Here is a 14785-nt window from a genome sequence, read left to right as displayed (position 1 = left end):
TGCTGGCAAACTTGCCGCCATTGAGGGGAGCGGGCTCCATGAGGACCTCGCGGAAGTCAAGAGCAATCAAGAGCATCGTCTGTCCTCTAATGTGGTCAAGCACCCACGCACTGAACTTCCGGGTACCTTGTCCGTGACCTCCAGGTCATTATCACTGCAGGATGTGTTAACCACGCAAGGGCTTAATGTGGCATTTACTATACACACACACACAATTAACGGTTTATTGAAAAAATTCTGCAGCCCGAAGGCTGAAAATATACATTGGACATAAATGACTTATTACAAACATTGGTGGTTTAACAAAAGCCTTCATTAGAGAAAGGTAAACGAACATACAGTGAACATGCAGATTAATGTAGGTGTTGAACAGCAAACTCGTAGTGTAGTAACTCCCTCCCAGATGGTGTTAGGAGGAACTCACGCGGTGTAGTAGTTCCCTCAGATGGTGTTATGAGGGACCTGGCGTGGTGTAGTAATTACCTCGCAGATGGTGTTATGAGGGGCCTCACGTGGTGTAGTAATTCCCTCACAGATGGTGTTATGAGGGACCTCACGTGGTGTAGTAATTACCTCTCAGATGGTGTTATGAGGGACCTCACGTGGTGTAGTAATTACCTCACAGATGGTGTTATGAGGGGCCTCACGTGGTGTAGTAACTCCCTCACATATGGTGTTATATGGGTGAGGTTTGGTCTTAGGCTTCTATCGTAGACGGATTAACACATCGCTGGTTGTTCTGTTGGAAGGTCTCACGGGCCGTTATCACTGGGTACATGGGACCTCACTGTGTGAAGGTTAACTTGGGTACAACTGTTACTGTTGAGTTGTTCGCACTGACTTAAGCACTGTTCACCACTGTTCATCTCTGTTTAACACTGGTTCCGTTCCTTTCCTAAATGAAATTGTAACTTCTGGCGAGAACTTGTTGGTATTCCGGTGGGGAGGAGGGTTCAGGGGAGGGAGTAGGTATGGGCCAACTTAACAGTTGACCTGGCTGCTCCGAGAGGAGCGCCAGGTACGTCTTGACCCTTCGGTGGTCAAGGATGAACTTACTGTGTTGTGTTTTTCTTGGCTGTAAGCTGTGGTCTGATAAAGAATCATTACACCACGTTACCCACATGGACGACATAACGTGACTAATAAGCATCTCCCGATAATGAGAAGCATTACATCAGTGTAGACTCGACAACAATCTTTCTCACCAACACGGAAATGTAAATATGGCAACGTGAAAAACCTCTTCTGATCCAAACCGTTTCTACAATAGGCTACAGTATTTCCATTATGGCGGCCATCAATTGTTACAGGATGCAGCTCGGATAAGACCATGATTACTACATAACACACAGTAAAGGCCTTCATTTAACACTTATGTTTATTGTTTGACTTGGTTTACATTTTCGTAAAGTCGTCATCATTTACATATTTACGGATATTTAAAAAAAATATATTATAAATTCGATTCCATTTACAAATGTTAACACAGTGTTCTAACAATTGTAAGTGATTCGACATAATGAAGTTAACCGAACAGCTTTTCCGGTTGTGGCATAATGGGTAACACCAAGACCCCCTGATAAGAACCCTCAATTTCACTGTCAACCTCAGTACACAACATCAGGCGTTGCAGTAAACACGGCCCGGTCTCTCTATCATCGCCAGCGTTCCTATATAATTCACTGAGGATTTAGAGTCACCCGCCTCTTACAATCATCCACATTGAGCTTCAGTCATTCTTGGAGGTACAGTACAGTGTATAATTACATACAACTACAACAGGTGCTGATCAAATGAAAGTTATATCATGTCCTGTTCTGTGGTCGGCGGTCAGGTCTCTCATCTTTATATATCTGCTTCATGACTCTTGTACAAGTCATTAAACAGTATATATATATGGAAACCAGCACCAAAAACAAAGTGACGGACTCATCAAGTGTGTGGTAAAATGGATCAGTTTGCGGTGAGCTGTGGAATTGTGCGCTAAATACTGGTCCTGTGAGCGGTAGCGTAAAATGGACTACAGAGTAGAGGCCACTAAGGGTGTTTATCAGACCCCAGTGACCGTGATTATTATAGCACTACATGTAACAGAGTATTTCCAGTATATTGTTTGTTTAAGTCGGTACATAGAAGTTTGATCAGGTGCTAAATGCCAAGTGTGGATACAGCCTCGGTATATTAGCTATCTTGCCATCAAATATAAAGTTCGGCCATTGCCTACACCAGTGGTCCTCAGCCTGTTGTTCGTCACATTATGGAGCCCTCAAGGGTTTATTAGAAATTTGTGAAATATTTGAGAATTTTTTGTCAGAGTGAAATTAATGAAAATGTGATAAATTCATGCGAAATTATAGAGGGGGGGGTGGCGGAAGAGATGAACGTTTGTCCCGAGTCTTTTGTGTATATGACGTATTTCTCACAGACCGGGCCCAGAGATAGAGGGAGTCAGCCTTCTCACTAAAGGGAAACACTTTATATATATATATATATATATATATATATATATATATATATATATATATATATATATATATATATATATATATATATATATATATATATATATATATATATATATATATATATATGTTAGCGGGAGAGAAAAGGAGAGAAGAGAAGACGGGAATGCTGCGTTTAGCAAAAGGGGTAAGATGCAGTTTCTTAGAACAAATTTTTAGGGGGGTCGTATGTATGTTCTCTCAGCACATGAGGGCAGTGCTGTTTTCTTTTAGGGGGGGTCGAGTGTTAGCGGGAGAGAAAAGGAGAGAAGAGAAGACAAATGCTGCATTTAGCACGTTAAAGGGGTGAGAAGCAGTCCTTAGAACAAATTTTTAGGGGGGTCGTATGTGTGGTTTCTCAGCACATGAGGACAGTGCTGTCTTTTTTTAGGGGGGTCGATTGTAATACTCAGAAATTTCAGAGTAATTTCGAATGCCCCGCCATTGGCAACACTGAGCGTTCAAGGTCGCGGGAGGGAAAAGAGCGCTGCCTGCTCATAGCGAGAGATTGCGGAACTAGGCCTAAATGATATTAAATGTAATTTACCGAATTAATAATGATGCGATTCATGAAGTAAGGGACTATTATTGAATTTGAAATTATTATAGATCGTTTATCAGTCTGAATAATGTTACGGGTGTCCCAAGGAGTTATTAGTTAGGCGGAAAATATGTCACGTAGGCATAGCTAACACCTTGAGAGGACGCGATGCTGGCTGGGCCTCAGTCGTGGGGAGCAGTTAGGCAGACAAGACGTCCCTGCGCGTCTGTCACGGAAATAGTCACGTGGCCTAGTCACCTGTGCTGCGCTATTGCAGTATAACAAGTAAGTCTCAGTCGATCTCAGACAGGGTTAGATAGGGCAGTGGTAAAGTAAACTAGAGCTAACAGGGTTTCCGTCAAAACCCACTTGACTGGAGTTGACTGCGAGAGATTGACTGCCGTTTGAGACTGCCGTTGATGATTGAGGGTGGCGATTGTCGCCATTGGACCGATCAGTGTAGGCCTGTCACTGTTTAGCGGGGTAGCAAAGGATCTCTTGAGTGAACGAGTGCTTCCGACAACTAAAACGACGGGACCAGCATCCACAGTGGGTGATCAGTTCTTACCACTTGGGTGCACAACACCACATGTCCCGAGCAGCTTAGTGAAACCCTCTTGCTAACGGGAAGCTAAAGTTTCTCTCAACTGTACAAGGTCTAATTGGCTCACTCCCTTCCGCTTTATGGACGCACTGGGAGTACACTGAGGCTATCTGAGTAAACTAATGGTCACACACTGAGACCGTGAGTCTAGGTCTCTAGGAGATACCTAGAGGAACATCTTCCCTCCCTTATTACGGGTGTAGTTAACACCATTCCTCAGACTGATATTATCTTGACGTGTGTAGTTTAATAGTCCTAAATAATTTTGATAGTATTGTTTTTGAATGTTTGTGCCATTAAGCGGAACCAGAGTGATACTGTGATTTGATTCTTTTAATGCATCTAATTGTTCTTCATAATTCTGATCTCAGGTATAACCTTTGTTCCCCAGAGTAGTGGTTAAGTTAGGTTAGGAAGTGTGCATCTGTTGGGGTGCTATTATTTTGTTGAAAGCCCTTAAGGCCTATTCATTGTAGAGTAGTTAATTTCTTATTTTTTAATACCATTTCCTAAGTGACTGATATTATTTTGTGAAAGCCCTTAAGGCCTGTTTCATGTGTGCAAGCAACATTTCTTACTACTTCAAATTTATTGTTGCCTGTGTTTCTAATAATTTCTATATCATGTATAACTTTTATTCCCCAGAGTAGTGTTTTAAGTTTAAGTTAAGAGGTGCGCATATTGGTGTACCATTATTTGATTGTGTTTGTAGTGTTGGAGGGAATATAAGTGTCTAAATTTTACAGTGTGTCTCATTCATCCCAGTCACAGACGCTATCCTTCCACGGTCACGGACAATTCATTTTGTTTAGTAGATTTAAGTGTTCTTGTGCTGGTTCGGGATTTTTCTCAAAGGGGCGCTTCCACTGCCATTACCATCTATTAATTTTTAATAAACCCCAAGTCAAGTGAAAATAAAGTCCAGTAAATTCCGACCGAGTTACATATATATATATGTATATATGTATATATATGTATATATATATATATATATATAAAGTGATGAAAGAAAAATTAAAGTCACTGAGGAAATGGTAATAAAATTTAAGAAATTAAATACTCTACAATGAATAGGCCTTAAGGGTACTCAACAAAATTATAGCACCCCAACAGATGTACACTTCCTAACCTAACCTAACCACTACTCTGGGGAACAAGGTTATACCTGAGATCAGAATTATGAAGAACAATTAGAGGCATTAAAAGAATCAAATCACAGTATCACTCTGGTTCCACTTAATGGCACAAACATTCAAAAAAACACTACTATCAAAATTATTTAAGAAATATTAAACTACACACGTCAAGATAATATCAGTCTGAGGAATGGTGTTAACTACACCCGTAATAAGGAAGATAAAATGTTCCTCTAGGTATCTCCTAGAGTCCTAGACTCACAGTCTCAGTGTGTGACCATTAATATACTCAGATAGCCTCAGTGTACTCCCAGTGCGTCCATGGGCAGGAAGCGAGTGAGCCAATCAGACCTTGTGCAGTTGAGAGAAACTTTAGCTTCCCGTTAGCAAGAGGGTTTCACTAGCTGACCGAGGACACGTGGTGTTGTGCACCGGAGTGGTAAGAACTGATCACCCACTGCCGATGCTGGTCCCGTGTCGTTTTAGTTGTCGGGAGCACTCGTTCACTCAAGAGATCCTTTGCTACCCCGCTAAACAGTGACAGGCCTACACTGATCGGTCCAATGGCGACAATCGCCACCCTCAATCATCAACGGCAGTCAATCTCTCGCAGTCAACTCCGGTCAACTCCAATCAACTCCGTCAACTCCGGTCAACTCCAATCAAGTGGGTTCTGACGGAAACCCTGAAATGAACTCACTGTTAGCTCTAGTTTACTTTATCACTGCCCTATCTAACCCTGTCTGAGATCGAATAAGACTTACTTGTTATACTGCAATAGCGCAGCACAGGTGACTAGGCCACGTGACTATTTCTGATGGACGCGCGGAACGTCTTGTCTGTGTGAATGCTCTCCGGGACTGGGCCTAGCCAGCGTCGCGTCTCCCCACGGCGTTAGCTTGGTCCTACGTGATATATTTACCGCCTAACTAATAACTCCTTGGGACACCCGTAACATTATTCAGACTGCTAAACGATCTATAATAATTTCAAATTCAATAATAGTCCCTTAACTTCATGAATCGCATCATTATTAATTCGGTAAATCACATTCAATATCATATAGGCCTAGTTCCGCAGTCTCTCGCTACGAGCAGGCAGCGCTCCCTCCCCTCAGATGACCTTGAACGCTCAGTATCACTCATGGCGGGGCATTTGAAATTACTCTGAAATTTCTGAATATTACATATATATATATATATATATATATATATATATATATATATATATATATATATATATATATATATATATATATATATATATATATATATATATATAATTTTGTTCACATATGCCTGAGGGGCATACTGCCAGAGGTACTTATATTCTAAGCTTAGTCTAGCGGTTACATCTTGTAATCTAGTCATCTTGTTACTTGCCCCATATACATGTTTCACTTGATACATCTCATCATGGTAAACAATGGATTGACTAGTACCTGTTTGTACTTGTCTACTGGCTTCAAATTCATCGTTTTTTTCTCGATTACAGTTTGTAATGTTCTGTTTGACACAACTAGATGGTATAAACATTTGTTATTGTTGGCATCAACTTTATCATGTTGACTAATGCCTGAGAGAGGTAGAGGTGCTGTGGCCAGTGGCGGCGCGCTGGGGTCAGTCAATGTGTCAACTCTGGCAATCTGTGTGTGTGTGACCCCCACAGGTGATGGCTGGCCGCTTCCTCAGGTGTGTGCACGGGAAGGAGTTGCTGGCGCTGAAGGAGAGACTAGCAGCCCATCTGCCCAACTCTGCCATTGTGAGTTATCGCCTCTTACCATGTTCTAAAATTACCACAAACATTACACAGCCTATGATGCTAAACCATTGATAAAAATGTGATGGCACGAACCAACCAAATCTAACTTTACCGTCTAGACCAGACCTGACCTGACCTAACCTGACCTAACCTAAACTGATACAAAACACACTAAACCCGAGGTGCCAAACTGACAAAGCCCGGGGACAACATTTATACTTTGTGAAAGTCAGAAATTAATTATTTATAAAATAGACATTCGGTCAAGAGAACAAACGATGGACCAGTAGTTGGTCAAATGTACTGAAACTTTAATAGATCTTCTGTGGGGAAAAATGGAGATTTCAATCTAGAAAACGGGAGAAGGTGTTGACGGTGAAGACTCTGTCATAAGTAGCGTTTGGGGGAGCACCATCACTCCTATACCACTCATTGTGGCTGCGACTCTCACCACACCATTCACCTTAATGTCTGGGGAAAACATCAGAGGAGACCAAGTCCCGGTAAATACACAACTACTGATTGTGGAAGTGTCTTGTGTTGTGATGACCAAGACAACAATTAAAAGTAGGTGCCTAGACACACTTTTATGTCGATTTTATGTTTTATTCTTCAACCCCGGCAGCTGCACGGGACGGTCGAGACAGGAATACGTTATGGACTAATGGAGAAATTAGGAATAAAGTTGTTTATCCCAAAACACAGTGGCAGTCTGGTGGTGGCTACCCCAGCCTTCACTACGGTAAGTCTGGTGTGGATATGTTGCCCTCTTATTGTGTATCCATCTGCATGAATATATGTCTTGATTATGTAAATATATTTCAATGCAAGAGAATGATTCTTGGAAATGCTTTCATACTGAACAGTCCATAACCTCTGTAATTTACTGTACCTCTCCCCTCCACTTATCTTGTATGTATAATAATATTTTAGTCTGTACTGTACTTAAGTCGTGTGTAGCCGCTCTTCTTGTATTTCCATACCAGTTTGCATAATTTGTACATGAAACTTTGTTCCATAGGATCATGGGGGTATGTGTTTCTCATACATTTGGTATTGTGGTGTCCAGAAAAAGGTGCAGAGTTTGTCAGTGTTCTGGAACCCGGAGGAGGAAGACGAGGAGGAGGTGGCGCAGATGATCGGATCGTTGCCTGGCATCGACTGGAGGAAACCTGTGTTCTTCAGTACCAGTTCCAAGACCATCTCCAGCAAGGTAAGTCACCTGTAGCCTTCACTACTCCACAGTCACTCTGCTGTACAGCATGGTAAAAAGCCCGTTCTGTTAGCTGTCTCTACCAAGCCCATTCATACACACACACTATACTGTATATACTTTACAGGTGACGAGTATAGGGAATAACCAGCTGGTCGGCGACGGAAACATAGAGGCTCATACGGTCGAAGATTCATCTATGTACGAAATCCCTCCACAAAAGTCGCATATCCAGTAAGTGACTTAATCCTTGTTAAAAAAAATTATATACTGTGTATATATATATATATATATATATATATATATATATATATATATATATATATATATATATATATATATATATATATATATATATATATATATATATATATATATATATATATATACAGTCGATAAGATAAATCTTGATAAAATCACACAGGGAAAGGGGAAACAATGGAGCACCTTAGCTTTCGTCTTTATTCAAGACATCTTCAGAGGCAACTGAATTACATGGACCGAGAGAGGCTTAAGTACACAGGGTGACCTTACTAAACATGAGGTCAGGTCATAAACATGACATCCTCTAATCCGCACACCAACAACACCACACACGCAGAGGAGCTAAAGAGAAAGGGCGACGTGACAGGTCAAAATATGGGACCCACTAATCATCTATCCTACATCTAACTCCAATACTTTCAAAGCATTTTTAACCTTGGGCCACTGACAAATAAATTTGTGTAACATATTATCAGTTTTGTACTGACCATCACTAAGGTTTAGGAAATTTAATTCCCTAATCAAACTAGCTTCAACCAGAAGTCTTTCTGTGACACATGATGATTTGTACACTTCTAAGCTGTTTTCCCAATCACTGGGATGATTATTGTTCCTAACATGAACGAACAGTGCACTGCTTTCAGATGCTGTTCTGATAATGTACTTGTGCTGTTTGATTCTGAGTTGCAATGCTTTCCCAGTCTGTCCTCAATAGTTTCCATTACAGCTGCTACATGGAATGCAGTAAACACTTCCATTTACATTCAAGGTTGGGCTATTCTTGATTAATATATAGTAATAGTTGAGTCATACTTAAAAACAACATTTATATTTAATAATTTAAGGGACTGAACTAACGGGACAAATTCATTGCAATAAGGTAGAGTCAAAATATTCCTAAATGTAGGAATTTGCCACCTGGTTTGAGTAGAATGAAAGGATTTTTTAGCCCAAGTTTTTGTGCAATGGACTGAATGTGTTTCAGTTCCTCATCAATAAATTCTGGGTCACAAATATGCAAACATCTCAAAAACATAGCAGAAAAAACTGACATTTTGGTAGATTCCAGGTGACTCGATAAAGAATGTATGAAACTGTCTACCTGTGTAGGCTTTCTGTACACCTTAAATTTATAGTTATGACCATTTCTAATGATAAGCATATCAAGAAATGGAAGGGATCCATTTATTTCTCTTTCAATTTTGAATGTAATACTAGGGACAAGATCATTAAGCTTGTCTAAAAATTCCAATGGGTCTCTGTTTCTAGGCCAAAGACAAAGAACATCATCTACATATCTATACCATGGAGGAATAAAGTCCCCTATATTGGGTAGTAATCTAGCCTCAAAAAACTCCATATAAATACAGGCTAAAGGAGCAGAAAGACAATTACCCATGCTCATGCCAATTATTTGCATGTAAAACTTCCCATTTGACCTAAACACATTGTCAGTGTTATTTATTTATTTATTTTTTATTTTATTTTTTTTATTGGGCACTCCCCTACATCCTCGTGTAAGGTGAAGCGCAAAAGCGTTTACAGCGCCCAACAGGGAAGCATGCTAAGTTCATGCTTGCCTTTATGTCTCACGAGTTACGGGCGTAGAAGCCTGAAGAGTCAGTGGTTTATGTCATGAAGTTATTGGAAGCTCCAACAACTTTCCCTTAATACGAATTCGCAACTTTCGACTTACAACAGGTACCTACTTTACTGCTAGGTGAACAGGTACTAATGGGGGCTAGGAAATAAGTCCAAACAACTTCCACCGGCCCGGGATATTGCCACGCACAAATTGTGGGCACCGGCCACATGTTAAGTGAAGAAACTGTTTACACCTCAGAATAGCGAGATGAAGCTGGTAGCAGCTATGTGACAGCCTGAGGGACAGACTATCGCCTTTTACTGTACATCTTGATTCTCGTCAGCCAACATCTTCCTGCAGGACGTTAGATTTGCTCTCGTTGATCTAACCCTAGACCCCAAAACGTGTGTGTGATTGTGAACTGTTGAATCCTCTGAGAACTCTAAATAACTTTAATAAGTGTAATTATTAACTGTTTATTGATCGTATCATTCAAACTGTGTCCTGATGTACCAGCAGTTGTTATATGTGAACTGTATTCAACAGGTTTTGACCGAATTATACTCATCGCGTCAACGACAAGGGTCTTATTGTCCTGCACAAACCAAAATCGCTCCAATGAGCGGTTACAGTCATTAACGCATAACTCTATCAATTTGAGAAAAGTATCATGTTCAATAGTCATATCTAACGGTTGTAATTTATCTTTAAGAAATGAAAGTAGGCCTTTCACTGGTACTCTATTGAAAAGTGAATTTACATCAAAACTTATATATTATATATAAATATATTGTTTTCCATTACTAATGTATTTATCGTTCGTTTTATTGCACAGTATTCTTGTTGCTTCCTTTCAAAAAATATTTATTTCCCCTTTTTCTATGCAGGTGCAGCCCTCCTGAAGGATTCTACCTGGACAGTCTCCGGCCTGAGGAGGTGGCCTTGGTGATGCCCTTCTGGATGTATCAGTGGACTGAAACCTATAGCGGCCACGAGACTTTACTCCGGAGCGTCCCGTCGGTGGCTCTTCGCAAAAGGGGAGATGGTGACCCCACCTCCAAGGACCAGCTGGTGGGTTGGATCCATCTGTACAACAACGGGATCTTAGGCAACTTTTTCGTCTTGCCAGAGTACCGTGGTCAAGGCCTGAGTAAAGTCATTTTATACGAGCTTGTCTGGAAGGTACAAAAGGATGGCCTCTTTACCTACGGTATTTTTGACGCCCACATGAAAAAGTACGGGGAGAATACTAAGAAATATGGCACCGTCAGGCATATGGACATGGAGGCTGTGTTTTACCTGGCCAAGGGCGACACTGTTGACGGCTTCATGAAAACCTTGTTATAACGTGACGAAGGAACTTAAAATGTTTTCTCTAAGTACTAATGACACCTACAGAAATAATCGTGATACCATTCGCATACGTATTTAATCACACCATATTAAGTCTGCTACGAATACAAATGATACTAAATGTTGTAAAATCATTCCTTCAGATAAATGTCCAGTATATTATATCAGGTGCCACTAATAAAACTCAGGCTCTCAATTGACTCATCCATGTCACTATTATTATCCACTCTGTATCTGTATTTTTCTTGCTAAATAAACTCACTAGCCACAAGCTTCAAGGGGGGCAGGGGGCAGAGATCCGCCCAGGCAGCACTGGGGGGGCGGCACTTTTGGGTCTGCTCATCACCCATATCTGCAGCTACTGGAGACGTTAATCCACCCCTTTGTATCGGCGGCAAGTTAATCCTTGTCGTGTCTGACCTAACACCTGACCCACATCATCACGGCCACGTCATGAGCTACACCCTTGCTATGAGGCCCCCCGCCACACACACAACCTGTAACCTGTTGAGGATTAAGGAAACAACTTCAAACAAGTACGCCAGTGAGCTCATGTGGTGTGGGTCAGGTGTTAGGTCAGATACGACGAGGATTAACTTGCCGCCGATACAAAGGGAAGGATTAACGTCTCCAGTAGCTGCAAAACCATGCAGTCTCGGGTCAACAAAAACATAAGAATGGAGGAAACTGCAGCGGGCCTATTGGCCCATACTGGGCAGTTCCGTTTACACCCAACCCCTATTGCTCATATGAGCATCCAACCTATGTTTGAAGCAATTCAGCGAATTCGAGTTAATGATGATATTTGGTAGCTTGTTCCATTCATCAACTACTCTGTTTCCAAACCAGTGTTTACCTATTTCACGCCTAAATCTAAATTTGTCTAATTTAAAACCATTGTTACGAGTTCGCTCCTGGTTGGATAATTTGAGTACCTTTGTAATGTCCCCTTTGTTTAGCCCTGTCTTCCACTTATACACCTCTATCAGGTAAGCTGACCTAAGCTCTCGTCTCTCGAGGGTGCAAGTCGCCTTTAACCTGTCTGCTCTCCGGGTTCCTAATGCAGGATTAGTCTTGTCATTCTCCTCTGAATTCTTTCCAAGGATTCTATATCCATTCTGTATCTGATTGACCCAGAACTGAACTTCAAAGTAATCAGGTGTGGTCTCACAAAACAAGATACAGTTTTGGATGACCTCGCTAGTCTTAACTAACACTCCTTTGTATGAACCCAAGTACTTTATTAGCCTTGTTACGAGCAAAAGCACATTGTTTACTTGGCTTAAGGTTCCTACTTATCATTACTCCTAAATCTCTCTCGCAGTCGGATTTCTCTATGGCATCGTTGTTCATCTGGTATCTGGGTTCCCTGTTTACATCTCCTATACTGAGTACTTTACATTTGTCCACATTGAATTTCATCTGCCATTTTTCAGACCATTCGAAAAATTTGTTTAGATCTTCCTGTAGTTTTGCGGAGTCCTCGTCAGATTTAATAACGCGTCCTATTTTAGTGTCATCAGCAAATTTACTTATGTTGCTGTCAATGCCGATATCTATGTCGTTTGTATGCATAATAAATAATAATGGTCAAGTACTGAGCCTTGGGGAACTCCACCCCATTGCACCAATGGGACTTAGTGCCGTTAATGCTCACTCGCTGTTTCTGTCCTGTAACCACGCGGTCCATTTGAGATGTCACCTTTGATGCCATGAGCTTCTACCTTTCTAATTAGTCTTTCGTGGGGGACTCTCTGTATCGAAGAAGCTTTGCTAAAGTCGAGATATACCACATCATAATTGTGCCCCTCGTCCCACCGAAATTCAAAAACTGAAGTGAAAAAAAATGTTAATAGATTAGTTAAGGCAGAACGTCAAAGCGGCAAGCCATGCTGGGAATCACTGATCAATCGGTGCTTCTCCAGGTGATTTCGAATAGAGTTTGAAATGATTGCTTCCAGTAATTTGCCTACTATTGATGTTAGACTGATTGGGCGGTAGTTAGAGGATAGTGATCTATCCCCCTTCTTGAAAATCGGTATTACATTCGCTATCCTCCAGGATTCTGGTACTACACCGGTTTTTAATGACATGTTAAACAACTTTGCTAAGGGCATACTAAGCTCTTCCTTACATTCCTTTAACACTCTGGCAAATATCTCATCGGGACCAGGTGACTTATTAGGCTTTAGTTTGTCTATTTGCTTACTAACATCGTTACTAATCACTACTCTCTCACTTAATTTGTTTTCTTCACTATCTCTGAATAGAGTCGCATCATATCAGTTCATGTACAGCCGACCAATCCACCAGTTACAAGCAATTCACTTCAGTTCTGCACAAGTCTCCATCGTGACAAGACGAGGGGAGGCTAGACGACTTTTATGTTCTCTTGTGTTTTCGATCCAGTTATTTACTTCGTTGGAAGACATAATACTATAAGGTAAGAAATATTAAAGTATTGGTTAAAATATATTGATGTGACTTTTGCTGCGGTACTGAGATTAAATATTAAGATTTTTGTTTCACAGCATTGCGATTTTATACTAAGACACTATCCTCACTGGGGTACAGACAAAAGCCCCCCCGACAAAAGCCACCCAGACAAAAGCCCCCCAGACGAAAGCCACCTAGACAAAAGCCCCCTACTTTGATCGGGGTCACCTCGACGGGGTGGCTTTTGTCTGACAACAGTAAGGGCTTTCAAAAGTTACGGACATAATTAAATAGTTGAGGGTAAAATATACTGTTCTTCTCTGTGGTTAATTATTGGTTAGGTTAGGGCAATGATCTGGGGATAGTCATGGAGCGTCAGCGTCGACCCAAAAAGAAGAAACAAATGTTTGGTGAAGGATCACGAGATGCTGAATTGCCATACGACATTGAACTGAGGAGAGAAATGTTTTCTTCGCTGGACAGAGTGATCCAAGAAATAACTTTGAGATTTCAACAGCTTCATGAACTTGCTGAGAAATATGCCTTCCTTACCCCATTGAATCTTTTGGATGATAAATATGAGTGTCAAATAGATCACGATCACGACGACATTGATAAAGAGGAGTTCCTCGTTGAGAGAAAAAGACTTCAGCATTTTGTTGCTGTTGCTGTTGCTGCTATAACTATTAAAGACAGAATACAGACGTGGAAAGAAGGCCCCCTTGAACTTTTGCAGTTTATTCAAAAGTATAACCTTGGGAACTCGGTTCCAAATATAGTAATAATGCTGAGGATTTTCCTCACAATTGCTGTTAGTGTTGCTACCTGTGAGAGGAGTTTTTCGAAACTAAAACTGATCAAGAATTACTTAAGATCTACTATGAGCACCTTGCGGTTGAGAAATCTTGCCATACTGTCTATAGAGCGACAATTGACAGATGAGATAGTTTTTGACAATGTCATTGAAGAATTTGCCAACAAAAAAACAAGAAAAGTTACTTTGTAGAAAGTTGTAGTTTTCATTTCAGAAATAAAGATGGTGCTAATTTTTTACACTTTTACTTTTTTCCCTATCCTATATGTCGTTTTTGCTTTTTGTTTAACTGTTACTTATAAAGTTTAAGTGTGTTTGGTGTGTATTTAAAGCATACTATATTTGAGTATGTGAAAGTACAATAATATTATAATGGTACACAAACTATTTAATATATATATATATATATATATATATATATATATATATATATATATATATATATATATATATATATATATATATATATATATATATATATATATATATATATATATATATAAGAATGATCACTGTGCAATATGTATTTTTGTGGGGACGGGGGCGGCGGTAGAAGCTCAAAGGAGCCGCCCGGGCA

At 40.5% G+C, this 14785-nt stretch overlaps 1 protein-coding gene across 3 annotated transcripts; it reads left to right on the top strand.

The window, feature by feature from the left end:
* Positions 1-1607: 1607 nt before the first annotated feature.
* LOC121854082 lies at positions 1608-11154 on the top strand. Of its 3 annotated transcripts, none has more exons than XM_042348473.1 (6): positions 1608-1745; positions 6451-6543; positions 7169-7285; positions 7613-7756; positions 7884-7990; positions 10499-11154. In XM_042348473.1, exons 2-6 carry the CDS (start codon positions 6454-6456, stop codon positions 10950-10952), a joined length of 912 nt encoding a protein of 303 aa, XP_042204407.1. In that variant the 5' UTR covers positions 1608-1745; positions 6451-6453; the 3' UTR covers positions 10953-11154. The 3 variants fall into 3 exon arrangements, with proteins under 3 accessions (XP_042204407.1, XP_042204406.1, XP_042204408.1); XM_042348472.1 differs by having other exon boundaries at positions 10493-11154; XM_042348474.1 differs by lacking the exon at positions 7169-7285 and having other exon boundaries at positions 10493-11154.
* The last annotated feature ends 3631 nt before the right edge of the window (positions 11155-14785 follow it).

This window comes from Homarus americanus, unplaced genomic scaffold (assembly GCF_018991925.1).
Source record: "Homarus americanus isolate GMGI-L3 unplaced genomic scaffold, GMGI_Hamer_2.0 scaffold54118, whole genome shotgun sequence".
In the NCBI taxonomy this organism is placed as follows: domain Eukaryota; kingdom Metazoa; phylum Arthropoda; class Malacostraca; order Decapoda; family Nephropidae; genus Homarus; species Homarus americanus.
This window is presented reverse-complemented; position numbering and strand designations above follow the sequence as displayed.

What these genes read in the sequence shown, in the direction of transcription:
- LOC121854082 (XM_042348472.1), top strand. Translation starts at nt 6,454, where the DNA reads ATGGCTGGCCGCTTCCTCAGGTGTGTGCACGGGAAGGAGTTGCTGGCG. An exon ending in ATCTGCCCAACTCTGCCATT is followed by an intron (nt 6,544 to 7,168) that starts GTGAGTTATCGC and finishes CAACCCCGGCAG; the next exon opens with CTGCACGGGACGGTCGAGAC. An exon ending in CCACAAAAGTCGCATATCCA is followed by an intron (nt 7,991 to 10,492) that starts GTAAGTGACTTA and finishes TTTTCTATGCAG; the next exon opens with GTGCAGCCCTCCTGAAGGAT.